At 42.3% G+C, this 14,477-nt stretch overlaps 1 protein-coding gene across 9 annotated transcripts in view; it reads left to right on the top strand.

Annotated features, from left to right (window-relative positions):
- Positions 1-14,477, top strand: part of PHACTR1 (phosphatase and actin regulator 1) — a 430,831-nt gene that overhangs the window by 218,529 nt on the left and 197,825 nt on the right. Inside the window, exon 1 of one of the 9 annotated variants that reach the window (XM_074944869.1) lies at positions 957-1,211. The exons of 7 other annotated variants lie outside the window; for them this stretch is intronic. In XM_074944869.1, the coding sequence (XP_074800970.1) occupies positions 962-1,211 (250 nt within the window). In that variant the 5' untranslated portion in view covers positions 957-961. Of the gene's footprint in view, positions 1-956; positions 1,212-1,618; positions 1,808-14,477 lie in introns of those variants that run through there. One more of the 9 variants, XM_074944873.1, reaches the window with a different exon arrangement.

The raw sequence follows: 14,477 nt of genomic DNA, 5'->3' as shown, positions 1-14,477 counted from the left end.
CGTCCTGCGATGAGTAGCCCAAACAGACTTTCCGTGTCTGCACTCCTCCTTGGTGAGCCATGGCGAGGGTTGGTCCAGGAAGAGTGATTCCATTCCAGAGAAGCCTGCGTTGATGTCACTAGTCACTGCCAGCTAGTATCAATGGCTGTCATTGAGAACCACCAGACAGATGCCTCCTCTGTATTTTAAAAGAGCCAACCAGAATTTGGAAAAGCCAGAGTGAAAGGACTATTTAAAAAAAAAAAAAGAGGAAAGAGCAAAACTGGCTGTGATAGGTGCATATAGCCCAATTGTCTTTAGTTCTCAAATAGCCAAGTGAGTCTGCAGAGGAGCAGTAGAGGGGGAGCCAGCCTATATCCATATCCTGGGTGATTTTCCTTTGTATGTAAAATATTAATTATAACCGAATAGGCTGTGGTGCTGCCTGAGAACAGGCAATGTTGTTGTGTTCAGTGGGCTAGAGAATTGCAGCTTGTTCTGCAGAAGGAACACAGCGTTGACTGTCCCTGCGTGTACAGTACCAAAGGTTTCCAACAACACTGGTACTCTGTATGATAATTCTCACATTTGTTCGCCAGAGGAGGAGGTGAGGGAAAGGGAGGAGGCGTTGGGAGAGCACGGGGGCAGCTCTGCACTCATGGGAAGCATGCAGCAAGCAAAGTAGCTGAAAATAATTAAGTTCTGATTTGCTGATGAAGCTGTTTAGAATCCATGGCTGAGAAGTGTCACAGGTGTGGAGAGAGGAGCGACATGCTGAGAGCATCCTCCAGCGAAGATCATTTGGATTGGTTAAGGCAGCTGGGTCACAGAGGCCACCAAGGCTCAGGCAGTGCTTTTCCCTGCTCTCACTCTCTTTCTCTCCCCCTCCCCTCCCCCCCCACCCCCCGCCTTCCTTCCCCCTTCTCCTTAATTCTTGGAGTGGGGGGGGGTGGCAGATAAATGCTAAGGCGAGAGTGAACGGATGGTGGATTCCACACACATCAGGCAGCCTGGGATGCTTGCTTTTTCTTCTTCGGGCTGCAGGGAGGGATCTGTTCCAGCCATGAATGGGGAGAAACCTAAAAAAAAAGCTTTCTATCTAGTGAGGATGAAGCCACTGAAGGAGCCTGCTACCAACAACAACAATGTATCTTTTGTGATACACTGTCACATAGGCAAGGAGATCAAACATATATGCAGCAACTGCAGTCGCGGGGAGGAAGCCCGTGACGGTGAGTGCTGCGATTTTTGTGTGTGAGGGGGACAGAAAAGTATGTTTGCTTGTAGGGTATGCGTGCACTACTGTCAGATGCTTGATGCTTAGCTTGCTACTTAATGGACTGCAGGAAAACAGAACAGAAGGCACAGAATGAATGTAATGAGCAAGTATTCAGCATAGTGCCCAGAGAGAAGCCAGGAGGACTGTTATCTTAATAACCTCGTGTTAACAACTAAGGGGGATAACACTCCCTTGTTGCCATAGAAATTAGTGCATATATTCATTGGTTTCACCATTGTTGCTATGAATTTATTAGACCGGTGTTTCTGCCTTGGTGCATCAACTTTTTCTTCACTGTGCAGCAGTAGAGTTTGCCTGACTTAATTATTGGTATTTGGAAGTGTGTGTTACGTGGAATCAATCTTGTGTGATATTTCACCATGCTGTCAGCAACAAATCACTGGGGGGTGTTTGTGGTTATATTGGAATTAATATAGTGTCCTTCAGCAGACAACTGCTACCACATCCTCCCCCACTCCTTTTGGGGTTGAGCAAAACCTCGAAAGGTATTCCAGGAGAGTGACAATAAAATCACAGGTGTTTGTACTGGTAAGTATATGCTTTTTATGTTCTGTAAAAGCAATGTATAAACAGAGTGATGACAGATTGTTTGGATATTGCTAGAGTCAGCAATTAGGAGAAGGAGAGAACTAGAAGAGGCATAAAACCATCCATGCAGAAATATCCTCACAGATGGTACCCCACGTCCTTGTTTAATATGAGTTTGTTTTGTTGTGTTGCTTTACATTTTACTTCAGATTTGAAGGTTCTTGAGTTAGAGCTAGTTAAAACGGATACAGTAGGCAGAGCTCATTTCCTGAAGGTCAGAGAGAGGTTTTTGACTGCAAATGTGACTATGAAAATGTAATAACTCTCTGGGCTGCTCGCTGTTTGTGGTGCTTGCCACTTTATTTCACAGCTTTTGACACTGAGGCAGGTTCTGGAATTAACAAAAGCCTGCTTAGTTTGCTCTCAGCAGAAGAGAAAAATATTATTTGGGATGTGCTAGTCCTTTGTCAGCCACAGGTCTGCCGCTTAATGAAGTAACTATGGTTTTGCTAATGTCTCTTCAAAATTAGAGCCCTGATAGTGTAATTATAGTTGCCTTTGATTAAATTGCAAGTGAAGCTGAATGGAATTCCTTTCGCTGTAGAGTATGGAGATAGCCTTGGAATCCTGGAAATACACATTGGGTTAAACTCCCTTATTGGTTACACCGGTGCAATGGAGAGAAGAAATCAGACCATGCTGTGTACCTTATTATAAGTGCTTTTTCCCCACACCTACATATTGCTGGTGACAGCAAACCCCAGAAAAATCAAACTGAGAGATTTGCAAAGCAGTCGCAAGTATTTTACAGTATTAGCATGATTTATTTATCCCGAAAAACAGACTAAGCCACTTTTTAAAAATATGCATTGCCAGTTTAATTGAATTGGTGTGTAAATGGATTACATCAACATCCTTTTTCGGTCTCCACAGCATTGTATGTATAACTGCAAGCACAGTAAGAAGAGATCGTAGCTGCTCTTTCTTTTAACAAACGTGTGCTTATGTGTATAACCTCAGTTGCACGTCCCTTTAGCAGATTCTCAGATGCGTAGTACTGTAATCTCTCTTCCTTTTTATGTTAGTCTGTTCAGTCTCTAATTTTCAGTGGGATATAGACTAATAACAATAGTCCACTAGTTATGAGATAACCCAGTAACCCCAGAAATACAAAAGCACAAGAAAGACAGGCTTTCAGCTTACAGACCTTTGGGACATCTCAGAAATCTGATTTTACCTCATGGTACAGTGGTATTATAATTCATTCTTCCTCATTTAAGTGATCTTTGACCATAATAATTTTAAAAGGATAGAGTATGATTTACAACTATTAACTCTTTTCTTGCTACAGGTGCCATCAGTTTCTTATGCAATGGTAGGAAGTAATTAAACTGTATTTCCAGCTATGTTGGCTGAGCTTAATGCAGAAAGTGAGAAGTCCATGAAGGAACTTAGGAGCACATAGATGGGCATGGTCAGACCCATGACAGAGGAATTCATTTTAGCAGCTGCATTTTGGATGGACTGAGGAAGTGGGAAGTAAAAAGTCCAAAGAGGAAGAGGTTGCAGTACTCAAGGTGGAAAGTGAAGAGAGGTTTTAGCAGTAGCATGGAGAGTAGAGGATGAATCTGGAGCTGGTGTAGTCTGAGAATTAAGAAAAGGAGGACTTGTGGCACCTTAGAGACTAACAAATTTATTTGAGCATAAGCTTTCGTGAGCTACAGCTCACTTCATCGGATGCATGCAGTGGAAAATACAGTGGGGAGATTTTATATACACAGAGAACATGAAACAATGGGTGTTATCACTCTTGTTACGGTGTGTATGGTCAGGTAAGGTGAGCTGTTGCCAGCGGGGGGGGACCTTTTGTAGTGATAAGATCTGTGAGAGTGATGGGTCGTCCTTCAGGATAGGTTGTAGATCCTTGATAATGCGCTGGAGAGGTTTTCATCAAGGATCTACAACCTATCCTGAAGAATGACCCATCACTCTCACAGATCTTGGGAGACAGGCCAGTCCTTGCTTACAGACAGCCCCCCAACCTGAAGCAAATACTCACCAGCAACCACACACCTCACAACAAAAACACTAACCCAGGAACCTATCCTTGCAACAAAGCCTGTTGCCAGCTGTGTCCACATATCTATTCAGGGGACACCATCATAGGGCCTAATCACATCAGCTACACGATCAGAGGCTCGTTCACCTGCACATCTACCAATGTGATGTATGCCATCATGTGCCAACAATGCCCCTCTGCCATGTACATTGGCCAAACCGGACAGTCTCTACGTAAAGAATAAATGGACACAAATCAGACGTCAAGAATTCTAACATTCAAAAACCAGTTGGAGAACACTTCAATCTCTCTGGTCACTTGATTACAGACCTAAAAGTCACAATTCTTCAACAACAAAACTTCAAAAAGACTCCAACAAAAGACTGCTGAATTGGAATTAATTTGCAAATTGGATACAATTAATTTAGGCTTGAATAAAGACTGGGAGTGGATGTGTCATTACACAAAGTAAAACTATTTCCCTATGTTTAAAAGATAAATTTATTAGTCTCTAAGGTGCCACAAGTACTCCTTTTCTTTTTGCGGATACAGACTATCACGGCTGCTACTCTGAAATCTGAGAATTAAAAAGTTCTGAAAAAGAGAAAGAGGCGTGTAAAACACTTAGGCTGCCTGTCTGGGTGACAGAGAGGATGGTGATGGAAATGGAAGGGGCACAGAACTGTTTGTGAGGAAAAATGAGTTTAGTTTTCATCTGCTGAAGTTTGAGTTGGCATCTGGACATACAGGATGGAATCCTGGAATACAGGAATGGACATGCAAGACTGAACAGACAGGAAGAGGTCGAGGAGGGACAGGTACAAGTCGTCATCTTAGAGATGATAACTGAAGCCATGAGAGCAGATGAGGTCACCTAGGAATAGAGTCAAAAGAAAAGAGGAAAGGAGTGAGGACAGAACCCTGAAGAATGCCAGTAGGGAGCTGAAGAAGGGTGGGGGGCAGGAGAACCAGGAGAGAAGAGTCTCAAAAGCCCCAGGAAGAGAGCAGAGGTGGAGAGACGGTGTTTTGAAAATGGCAGAAAGATCAAAGAGAATGAGAATATGCCCAGTACTTAACCAGGAAGATACTTGGTAAGAGGACATTTGCAGGAGGTGGAGAAGGGGTGGAATTGGATTACAGCAGATCCAAGTGCTCTGGAAGTTGAGGTGATAAGCATATCCTGGGACATGCTGAGTACCTTCAAATCACCTTGATTTCAGTAGCTGCTGAGAGTGATCCTGGCAGCACTGCGCCTAAGTAGACTGCATGCTTGAGGATCTCAGAGGCAATGAAGTGGTAGTTGGAGAGGCAAGTGTGGAGACAGGAGATTTTTGGTTGGTTTTTATTTAGGCAAAAAGGTGTGTTCTTACCACAGGTTAACTAATGCACGGTAAAATCTTAATGAAGTTTTTTGTTTTCACATGGGTTAGCAATTTGAGGTAAACGCTGGGTTCCCCCATGGGGTATATCAACACTGTAGTTGCAGGGTGCAATCGCAGCTCAAGCAGACATACCCATGTTCTCTTTAATCTAACTACCGCAGGGACCCACAGCAGTGAAGCCGCATCAGCATGCGCTTCAGGGTGGGCTATACAAACCAGCCTGGAACCCTGGGTAATTATTCACACAGCTAGCCCACACGGGCCTGCACGCTGCCATGGCTTCACTGTTCCGGGGCTTGAGCTAGCTAAACAACAGCTAGATCAGGTATGTGTACTTGATTCGCATTCACACCCTATGGTTGCAGTCTAGACATACCCATAGCCTTTACCTCGACCTGCTCACATGGGAGAAAGCTATGAACAATCTTGTCATTATGAGGGTTTTTACCAGTGCTAGTTACCATGTTAGCTAACGCGCAGTAAAAACACACCTTTTTTCCTAATGTGGATGCATCCTAAATGAAAGAAGCATCCATAGCCCAGATTATGTACCTTTTATACACAACCCTGTTCTGGAAGTATTGTGGGGTTGCACTACCCCAAGGGGAGTTCTGAGAGCTCCCGCAAGCACAGAGTGTGATATTATTTGGTGTAACCGCCATCACTCTGGGTCCCTTCTGCACATCTGGTTAATTCTGCTTGCCAGAATGTAGCACCTAGCTAGGATCCCATCCCTTCATTCACTTTAGAGTGTCTTGCACACAGAAAGCTGTCGTGCTGATGGAGCACAGGGATTGCTGTTGGGGCTGGCCCTTGCATAGGGACAAAGGATCAGGCAGGATTGTGTGCAACATAACACACTGGTACCTATTTAAGGATTGCAAATTCAAAGGAATACAGTAGAAGGCTGATGATTTACGTGATGCTTTCCTTAAACATTGGAAATTGAAACAGTTTTAACTGTAGACTTGCTAGTTGAAAGAAAAAGGGAGAAAATCACACCTTCAATCTTTAGGAGCTGAAATAAGGTCAAAAGAACTTCCTTACCCAAAACTTAATTTCTCTGCCTGAGGCAAGTAGTTAACTAAACTTGTACAGCACTGTAATGAATCATTCATATTCCGCTAAACTGCTTGTGGCAGAAATCTCTGGCCCCAAAATAAAATGGTTGTACACAATCAAAGATCTTTGCAAGCCTTGGCTAACCATGAGAGGTTCACTGGCAAGTCTGTGCAGAACATTACTCAGGAGAGCATTGGGCTTATTATAGAGAGTCCTGGCAATGATTTAGACATGATTTAAGGCCCTATAGAACTCCCAGTATCGACTGAGGTCTTTGAGGAAACCACAGATGACAAGCGGGGAACCCTATTGGGGAAACTAGATAACAGAGCAAAAAAGTCACCACTTCCCAAGGCGAGGCCCAAAGACCAGCGTTCCAGTTCTTTGTCCCCTGCCCCCAGGAGTCTGAGTAATTTCCTTTTTCTCCAATGAAAGTTAGTGGTAACTTGGAGGAGAAAGTGCAGCAGGCTTCCCTGTAATAGAACAGTCTGTTCATATAATTGTTTGCAGTTTTAAAACTGGGAGGGAGGAGAGAAAAGAATACTTTGGGGTTATTGCCCACAGTTGTGAAAAAAGAAAACACAAGAAGTGGGGGTGGGAAAGGAAAAAATTGGTGGGCATGTTTATTTTTTTAAATAATTTTTTGTGTTTGTGACATTTTGATCAGCCTGTCTCATTCTCGTTAGACCCTACTGATGCAGAGGTGTACTGCAGAGAATGTTATTAGAGGAAAGACCCTCTAGTCTGCCATCACCTTCCAGTTTCAGTGTCTTTAGGGAGCAGCCAAGTGGCCTGCTCCAGTCTTGCTTCTCTCTGTGGACTCTGCTGTCTTCTAAGCTTAGGTGCCATCTTTGGAGGTGACATGGCTTCCTGTCCCATGCTGAAGATCAAATTGGAAAATATTGTTATTTAAGCCTGTCAAAGAGAGAGGCCTGGGCAACACCGAAGGCTCGTCATTAAAACTTTGGTGGTGGCGGTGGTCCAAAAAGCAAACAAAATGTTAGGAAGTATAAAGACTGGGATAGCAAATAAAGTTGAAATTAGTGAAATGTCAGTCTATAAATCAGTGGTTGTCATCACCTTGAATGCTTTTTTGAGTTCTGGTCATTCTGTCCCAAAATAGATAGAGCAGAAATAGAGGGAGTTCAAAGAAAAGTGATCAAAATGATTAAAGGCACTGAAATACTTCCACATGAAGGGAGATGGTGAGTAAAAAGAGACATGATAAAGGTGTGCAAAATAATAAATAGTATAGAGATGGTAAAGCTAGTGCTTCTATTTAACTCTTCTCTTGCTGCAAAAACTTGGGGACATGTCATGAAAGAATTAAAAGAAAATATTTTTGTACATAATGTAGAATTAACCCATGATACTCATTACCACAAGATTATCAGTGAAGACAAGGCCTTAGTAAGATTTTTAAAGAGATTAGATGTTTATTTGGATAATGAGAACTTCTATAGTTAGAATTTTAAAATATTTTTATAAGGACTGTACTGTGAATTCTTATGCTTCAGAGCCATGCCCCACAACTAAATGATAGGATTGAGGAAGAAACTTTCCCTGGGGACAGGTTATTCCATAATTATCCACTAGAGATTATTGCACCTTCTTCCAAAGCATCTGATGCTGGCCACTGTGAGAGAGAGAGAGAGACCAAACTGGATGGACCATTGGTCTGAACAAGCATGTTGTTCCTTATTCTTATATATGTCTCATACTTTGCCCCCTTAATTTTATTTGATTTATGTTTATACCTCAGCCACAGATATGCTAAGTAGTTAGTTTTCTCCTCTCTCCTTTTTCATTTTCAAGTATTGTCCCTTTACTTATTTGCCTCTCCTTAGTGGAGTCTCCATAGCAGGATGTTTTGCATGGCTGACTGTTTCTTATGTAAAATAAAGCTTCTGATTCATTAATGGAAAATGTGATCTGTGGAGCAGCATACCTTAAATCAGGTATTATTACTGTTTATTACTAATAATACCATGGCACAAATCTGAGTAAGGAGCAGAACACGGGGACATTGGGAAGGTAGAAAAGAAATCAGAAGGGTAGATCCAACCCAGTCTTCAAATAAATGGTTCCGTTTTCTTTCTTTCTCCTTTTGTCTTTTTCATTCACATTCTATTTCTTTTAATCTCATGTGTTTTTGTATCTTTTTTTTTTCTTGTTCAGGCAAAATGATTTGCCTTTTGTCTAGAGTCGGAAGTAGTAAGTGCTGGTACTTAGTACCTGCAAGGTGAAAAAGCATCAGGAGGGTACAGCTGTTACGAGTTCCTGCTTGACTGGCAAAACATTGCAAAACCCTATCTTTTTAAATATACTGTTGGATGTTTAATACTGTTGTGTTCTGCTGTTTGATCAGAGAGGGAGGCAAATATTCCACATCATTTTAATTTTTATAGCAACAACATTTTATTTCTTGCTCTATTTCAGTGCCTTGTAATAGATACCTGTGATTTGTTACATCAGCACGTCTCATTTGTAGTCAGAGAGCATAGAAGAATGTGCCTTCATGCTGTGGCCTTCTTATCCACCCCACTTAGTAATCAAAGCATAATTTCAGGAGCATAGTATAAATGTACATGGTGATATCTTGCTAAGGGTCTGTCAGGATTTCCAGGAGTAATTGGATGAAGTTAAGCAAAAGAAAATTTAGCTTCTTGTCTATGAAATCTGCTAGACGAGGTCTTGCAAAACTCACTGAACGCCTGCTAACTGGATTAACCCACTAGGGAGAGACTGATATGAAAGATGAGGGCGGGCGGGGAAGGGCAGACACAGATCAGGGTTAAAGGCAGACACAGGTCAGGGTTAAAGGCAGTATTATAGTATGTGATGTCTAAGAAGCCCAGTCTTCATGCCAGCACCATAAGTTTGGAAGTGGGAGGGTGCTGTGATTTTTACCAGATTCTGGGTGGGCTGGGGTGGAGGGTGAGAGGAGAATGAAATATATTTGGGGGCTCCATCTTTTGTATCCATCTGTAGCTAGTAGGAGTATGATTTAAGGCTCCTCCTCTGTTTAGCTCCTGGGAAAAAAGAGGCTCTTTCATTCTCTTGTTCCTCTCCAGAGTTTTCTGGCTGTTGTGAGAGGGATGGGTCTCTACAACTTTATTCCTTTCACAGCCCCTTGGCCACAGCAAGGACAAGGAGAGGGGAAGAAAAAAAGCCTTTGGTCCTGTCTCTCTTCCCCTTCCCCATCTCTGTTTTTGGCCCCACTTTACAGTAGGGGAGATGTGTCTGACAGAGTCTTTGTGTTTGGAAAGCACCTAGCGTATTGTAGGCACTAACACAATATAAAGAACAATCACACATGCACACCCCATCTGACTAGATTAAGAATAAGAATTGCCTGCAATGTCTTACTTTCTGGGTCTTTAGTAGGATTCTAATGAAATGTAAGGCCTGATATTGGCTTTCTGAAAAGTCCAAAAGAAGTAGCTCACACTGCTAGGCGCGCTCCTTTGTTCACTGACTGTAGTTGAGATTGCAGGAACATTGAGGCAACATTTAACGTACAAGGAGTCAGCTCAGAAAAAAGGATGTGTAAATGGTACATCGCATGGACATCTGATGCCTTTTTAAGCACTCTTATGACTTAAAAAGAGCTTTATGTCCAAATCCTGCCCTGTCTTGCATGGGTGTATTAGGGGAGAAGAAGGTTCAGGGAGCCACTCCCAATGCATCAGTCCAGCATCAGGGCAATGTTCTAATCCAGCACTACTATGAGAGGAGCTCAAGTACAATGCCTGCTGGCCTCAAGGGTTGTGATCCAACAGTTCAGGGATATGGCCATATCACCCGTCCCTCAGCACACATGCTACAGTGTGCAACACACACATTAGCTTGGACATTTTGGGGAAGCAGTAAATTACACTTCGCATATTTTCCTCCTGGCCCTGCCTGTTCTGAGCTGTCCTGCCCTATAGTGGAGTAATGATTATTATAGTTCCATAGTTCATCAGATGCCACTCCATTTCCACCACCACCCAGCAGAGAGCCACGACACTTAAAGGAAGGATTTTGCCCTTAGTCGTCTTTTGCCTGACATTTTTTAGGCCATTAGTCTAACGGATTTGGGCACTATGGATATAGGGCATAAATATTAAAATGGCTGCAATTTTTGAATATGTCTTGGGAGACTTTGGCAGCTGAGAATGATTTCTGTTTCACCTAATCACAAAAGAAATTGTACTGTCTGTTTGAAGAACAGAAGTAAAGATATTTTAAAGTTATTCAGTTTAAAATGTCTAAAAATGCAAATGTGCGGTAATTGCAAGACTGGACTTTTTGAATGCAAAGGTGCAATAATTGAGAACCAGGATTTTTGAAGAGGGACTTGCTTGGGTCCAGCAAAGATCAGTTCAAATCCATATTATGTTGCAGTGAGTTATGCACAAAGGAGTGTATAGGTTGTGACCTGGAGATACTGCTGTCTGGTGAGTCAAGAATCCACAGATTAAAATGTTGCTAAGCAGACCTTTGTGCTTTAGAGTTTTTTACAGTCAGAATTTACATATTATAGAGTCCCCAAATACATATTGACAAGATAAACTGGTTCTGGAAATGCCTCTGTGGTCTATTATGTCCATGGTCCACATATTAGAAAGCTTCTTTGGGGCACCTATGGACTATAATGTCAGTGATCCCTGTCATACGGAGGCCCTAAGAACTCATTAACAATGTCTCCTGCACAACTATTGAGGCACAACTGCCTTGAAATTTGCCGGATTAGGAGACGTATCCAATATAGGACAAGCAAAGTGTGTGTGTGTGGAGGGGGGTGGGAGGGGGAAATAATTTCCAACACGGAGACGTTGTCAGTTTGCTTAATTTTTGTACTGTAAATTTTTTCTGTAGAAACATTGTTTATTCTCCATCAGCTGAAATTAAAACAATTCAAACAGGATTTATGTCATGTTTTCAAACTTATCATTTCTTATCTTCCTGATGCTACTTTACAGTCTGTTTTAAAATTGCAAAGATTACTAAAAGGCAGAGAAACAAGGATGGATGTTGTGAGAATTTGCTGTATTTAAGCGCACAGGTGGTATGGGGAAAATAGGGCTCACAAGTAAAAAAAAATCTCTTTCCCCTCCCTGAAACTTACCCATGCAGCAGCAGGACAGGATACTCTCCTCACCCTAGTGCATTTACTTTCCTAAGCTATAGATGGGGGGATTAACTAAAGCTCTCAACAATATTCACCATCCCCAAAGGGACTTGATCTGCTGGCTTGTGGATGTGAGGGCTAGGAGCCTGACCCAGCATATATATATTGCAGTCAGTGCCAGGCACTAGATAGGGTCTCATGAAGCTCTGGTGTGTAGCCTAATTTAGGCACATCCCAGAATGCATCTTTCCTTTTCCCATTTTCCAGAACTGGCCTCTCTAAACATTCCTGCCCTGTACCAGCAAGATGGCTCAGGGACCCTTTGCTCCTCCCATCATTGTACGTCTAATGAATTAGGCCAGTATTATGTACTTGTAGTTTGATTCCCAGAATATGTCCAGTAATTCTAAAGTGTAAAAGTGTGAGTGACTTTTTATGCTGGCCATGATGAGCAGAGTTAAATATGAACACAGCTTTCTCTTACTCGTGCAATATGTACACATCACAACATAAAATCATAACATGTATGTCCCTAACTGTTAAAGAAAGAATGGATACCCTGTAATTCCTAACTTTCTCTTCTCCCTTTCCCATACTTGGCGTGGGTTGCCAGAGTGGCAAGTTCAGCTCTTTATCTGATCCTGCATTCCGCCACTAAAAAAGTCATTCCCCCTCCCCTCCTTTTTTTTTTTCTTCCCCGCAGTCTGCTGTGGGCAATGGGTCCATATATGGTGGAAATTATAAGAAATGCAAGTCCGTATTGTGGGTGGGTGGGAGGGAGGTAATTATGTTAGAAAGCAGCTGACTTGAGCTAGTAGAGCTGCTACTCAAATTCAGTTGACAAACCAGGGTTGCGGTTCTTCACCTCCTATCAGTGCTCATTAACTTCACTATTTTGTGCTGTTGTTGCAGAGTTTTACAAGTCTCCATTTGTGTATGTTTGTAATAGAAATGGGCCCACCACATCCACACCAAACGTCTGAACCTGGATACAGAGATGTTTTTTAAAACTGATTTCCCCTGCCCCCCCCCCCTTTTTACAGAGGGCCAATCTGAATCCACTAGTTTGCAAATTTTGGGAAGTCTGAAATCTGGATCCAAATATTGCAGTTTAGGCTATTCTCTATTGCAAATATAAAACAAATATTACTCCTTCCTTTTTGCTTTGAGATTTTTGTAATAATCCCTTTTTGCCAATTCCAGTTTAGTTAAGAGCTTTTATGAATGCAGCAGTTTTGCTTAGCCAAAATTTCAAGGCCATGCTGAAAAATGTTTATGAATTTTGTAGAATATTGCAAAAATATTTTGGTCATAGAATTCAGCATGAAAGCAAGTGCATATCTCCTGTCCAAGTTACCCCCAGATGCACAATGTCTAGTTTCCCTTACTGCAGAAATAGATCAGAAGGAGTTTTTGCTGATGGTAACTCTAGTTATGTATTTCTTTGTAAAAGAATAATTTTGTGAAGCCTGTATGGTAAGACCTTTGGAAAGTCCGTAATTCACCATTTCTAGTATATGTGCAGATTCTTTTGCACAGGCCTGCTGCATGGTGCCAAATGCACAGCAGCTAGTGGGTGAAAGGAAGATACCTTTGTTGTGTTGTAAGAATTGTCTGATTGTGTTTCTTTATTTTTTCCACCTGCAGTATTGAAATAAAATCTACTGCAAATACCTACTGTTGTGACCCTCATAATATTACACAATGAAATTATTGTCAATTTCAAGGACAAGTGGCTTTGTATACGTAGGCCCAATCTGCCAGAATGCTTTATTTGCAATAATGGCTCAGAACAGGCCATCAGTTTCTTCCTCAAACAGCTGTGGATGGTGGTTGTTACAAAAGAATGCATTAGATTAAGAAGGCCAAGCTGAAGTACTTTCTCTGCTGATTTATATTTCTGGATGTGAATTCTAATGCTGAGGAAAGGTGTCTGAATGTCAGCGCTGGGCACTAGCGTCCTCTCTCCACAGGCTAGGCTGCAGCAGTGCAGGCTTCCTGTTTTGTTCTTCCAGCGTGCTTCAGCCTGACCTGGAGAGGACCACATATATGGGTGAGAGAGCAGTTCACGCCCTCACACTTACTCCATGCCTGGTGCTTAGATCTGTCAGATCAGCAGCAGACACAGGAAGAGGATACAGGGGTCAGATTCTGCCTTCATTTACAAGTCAATTGGATTGCATGGGTGAAAGAAAGGGCAAAATTTACCCACAAGTCCTGACTCCCAGCCCAACTAACTTAATCGCTAGGTGTACTGGGTAAAAATCTGTGACTTATTATCCAGCTTCTGTGGTGGTCAAGGGAAGGGCTCCCCATTTACTTTAATGGGAGTTAGACCAGACCTTAAATGCCTGACTTTAGGCATCTTAACTTGAAAGACTTCACCTTTCCTTCTAACTGCTTGTACTGAGATTGATAGATACAAACTGGCTCCTCTCAATTAGAGTCCACTGAAACAGATTTTTGCTTGTACCATTTGGTCTAATTACTCTTTTTCCTCTTGGCCAGCTTCCTATCAACTTCTTTAAAGGACAGAAACAGTAGTTTATTTTTCCCAAGAGAAGCAAAATACAAATTAAAAGGGAATAGTTTGGGCAGTTTAGCTCTTAAACTAGTTACTTTGCCTTTTCTCCTGGCTGTTATAGTGATCATAGAAGATTGGGGTTGGAAGAGACCTCAGGAGGTCATCTAGTCCAACCCCCTGCTCAAAGCAGGACCAACCCCAACTAAATCATTGCAGCCAGGGCTTTGTCAAGCCGGGCCTTAAAAACCTCTAAAGATGGAGATTACACTACCTCCCTAGGTAATGCATTCCAGTGCTTCATCTCCTTCCTAGTGAAATAGTTTTTCATAATATCCAACCTAGACCTCCCTCACTGCAACTTGAGACCGTTGTTCCTTGTTCTGTCTTCTGCCACCACCGAGAACAGCCTAGCTCCATTCTCTTTGGAACCCCACTTCAGGTAGTTGAAGGCTGCTATCAAATCCCCCTTCACTCTTTTCTCTTCTGCAGACTAAATAAGCCCCATTCCCTCAGTCTCTCCTCCTAAG

Source organism: Natator depressus, chromosome 2, assembly GCF_965152275.1.
Source record: "Natator depressus isolate rNatDep1 chromosome 2, rNatDep2.hap1, whole genome shotgun sequence".
Lineage (NCBI taxonomy): Eukaryota > Metazoa > Chordata > Testudines > Cheloniidae > Natator > Natator depressus.
This window is presented reverse-complemented; position numbering and strand designations above follow the sequence as displayed.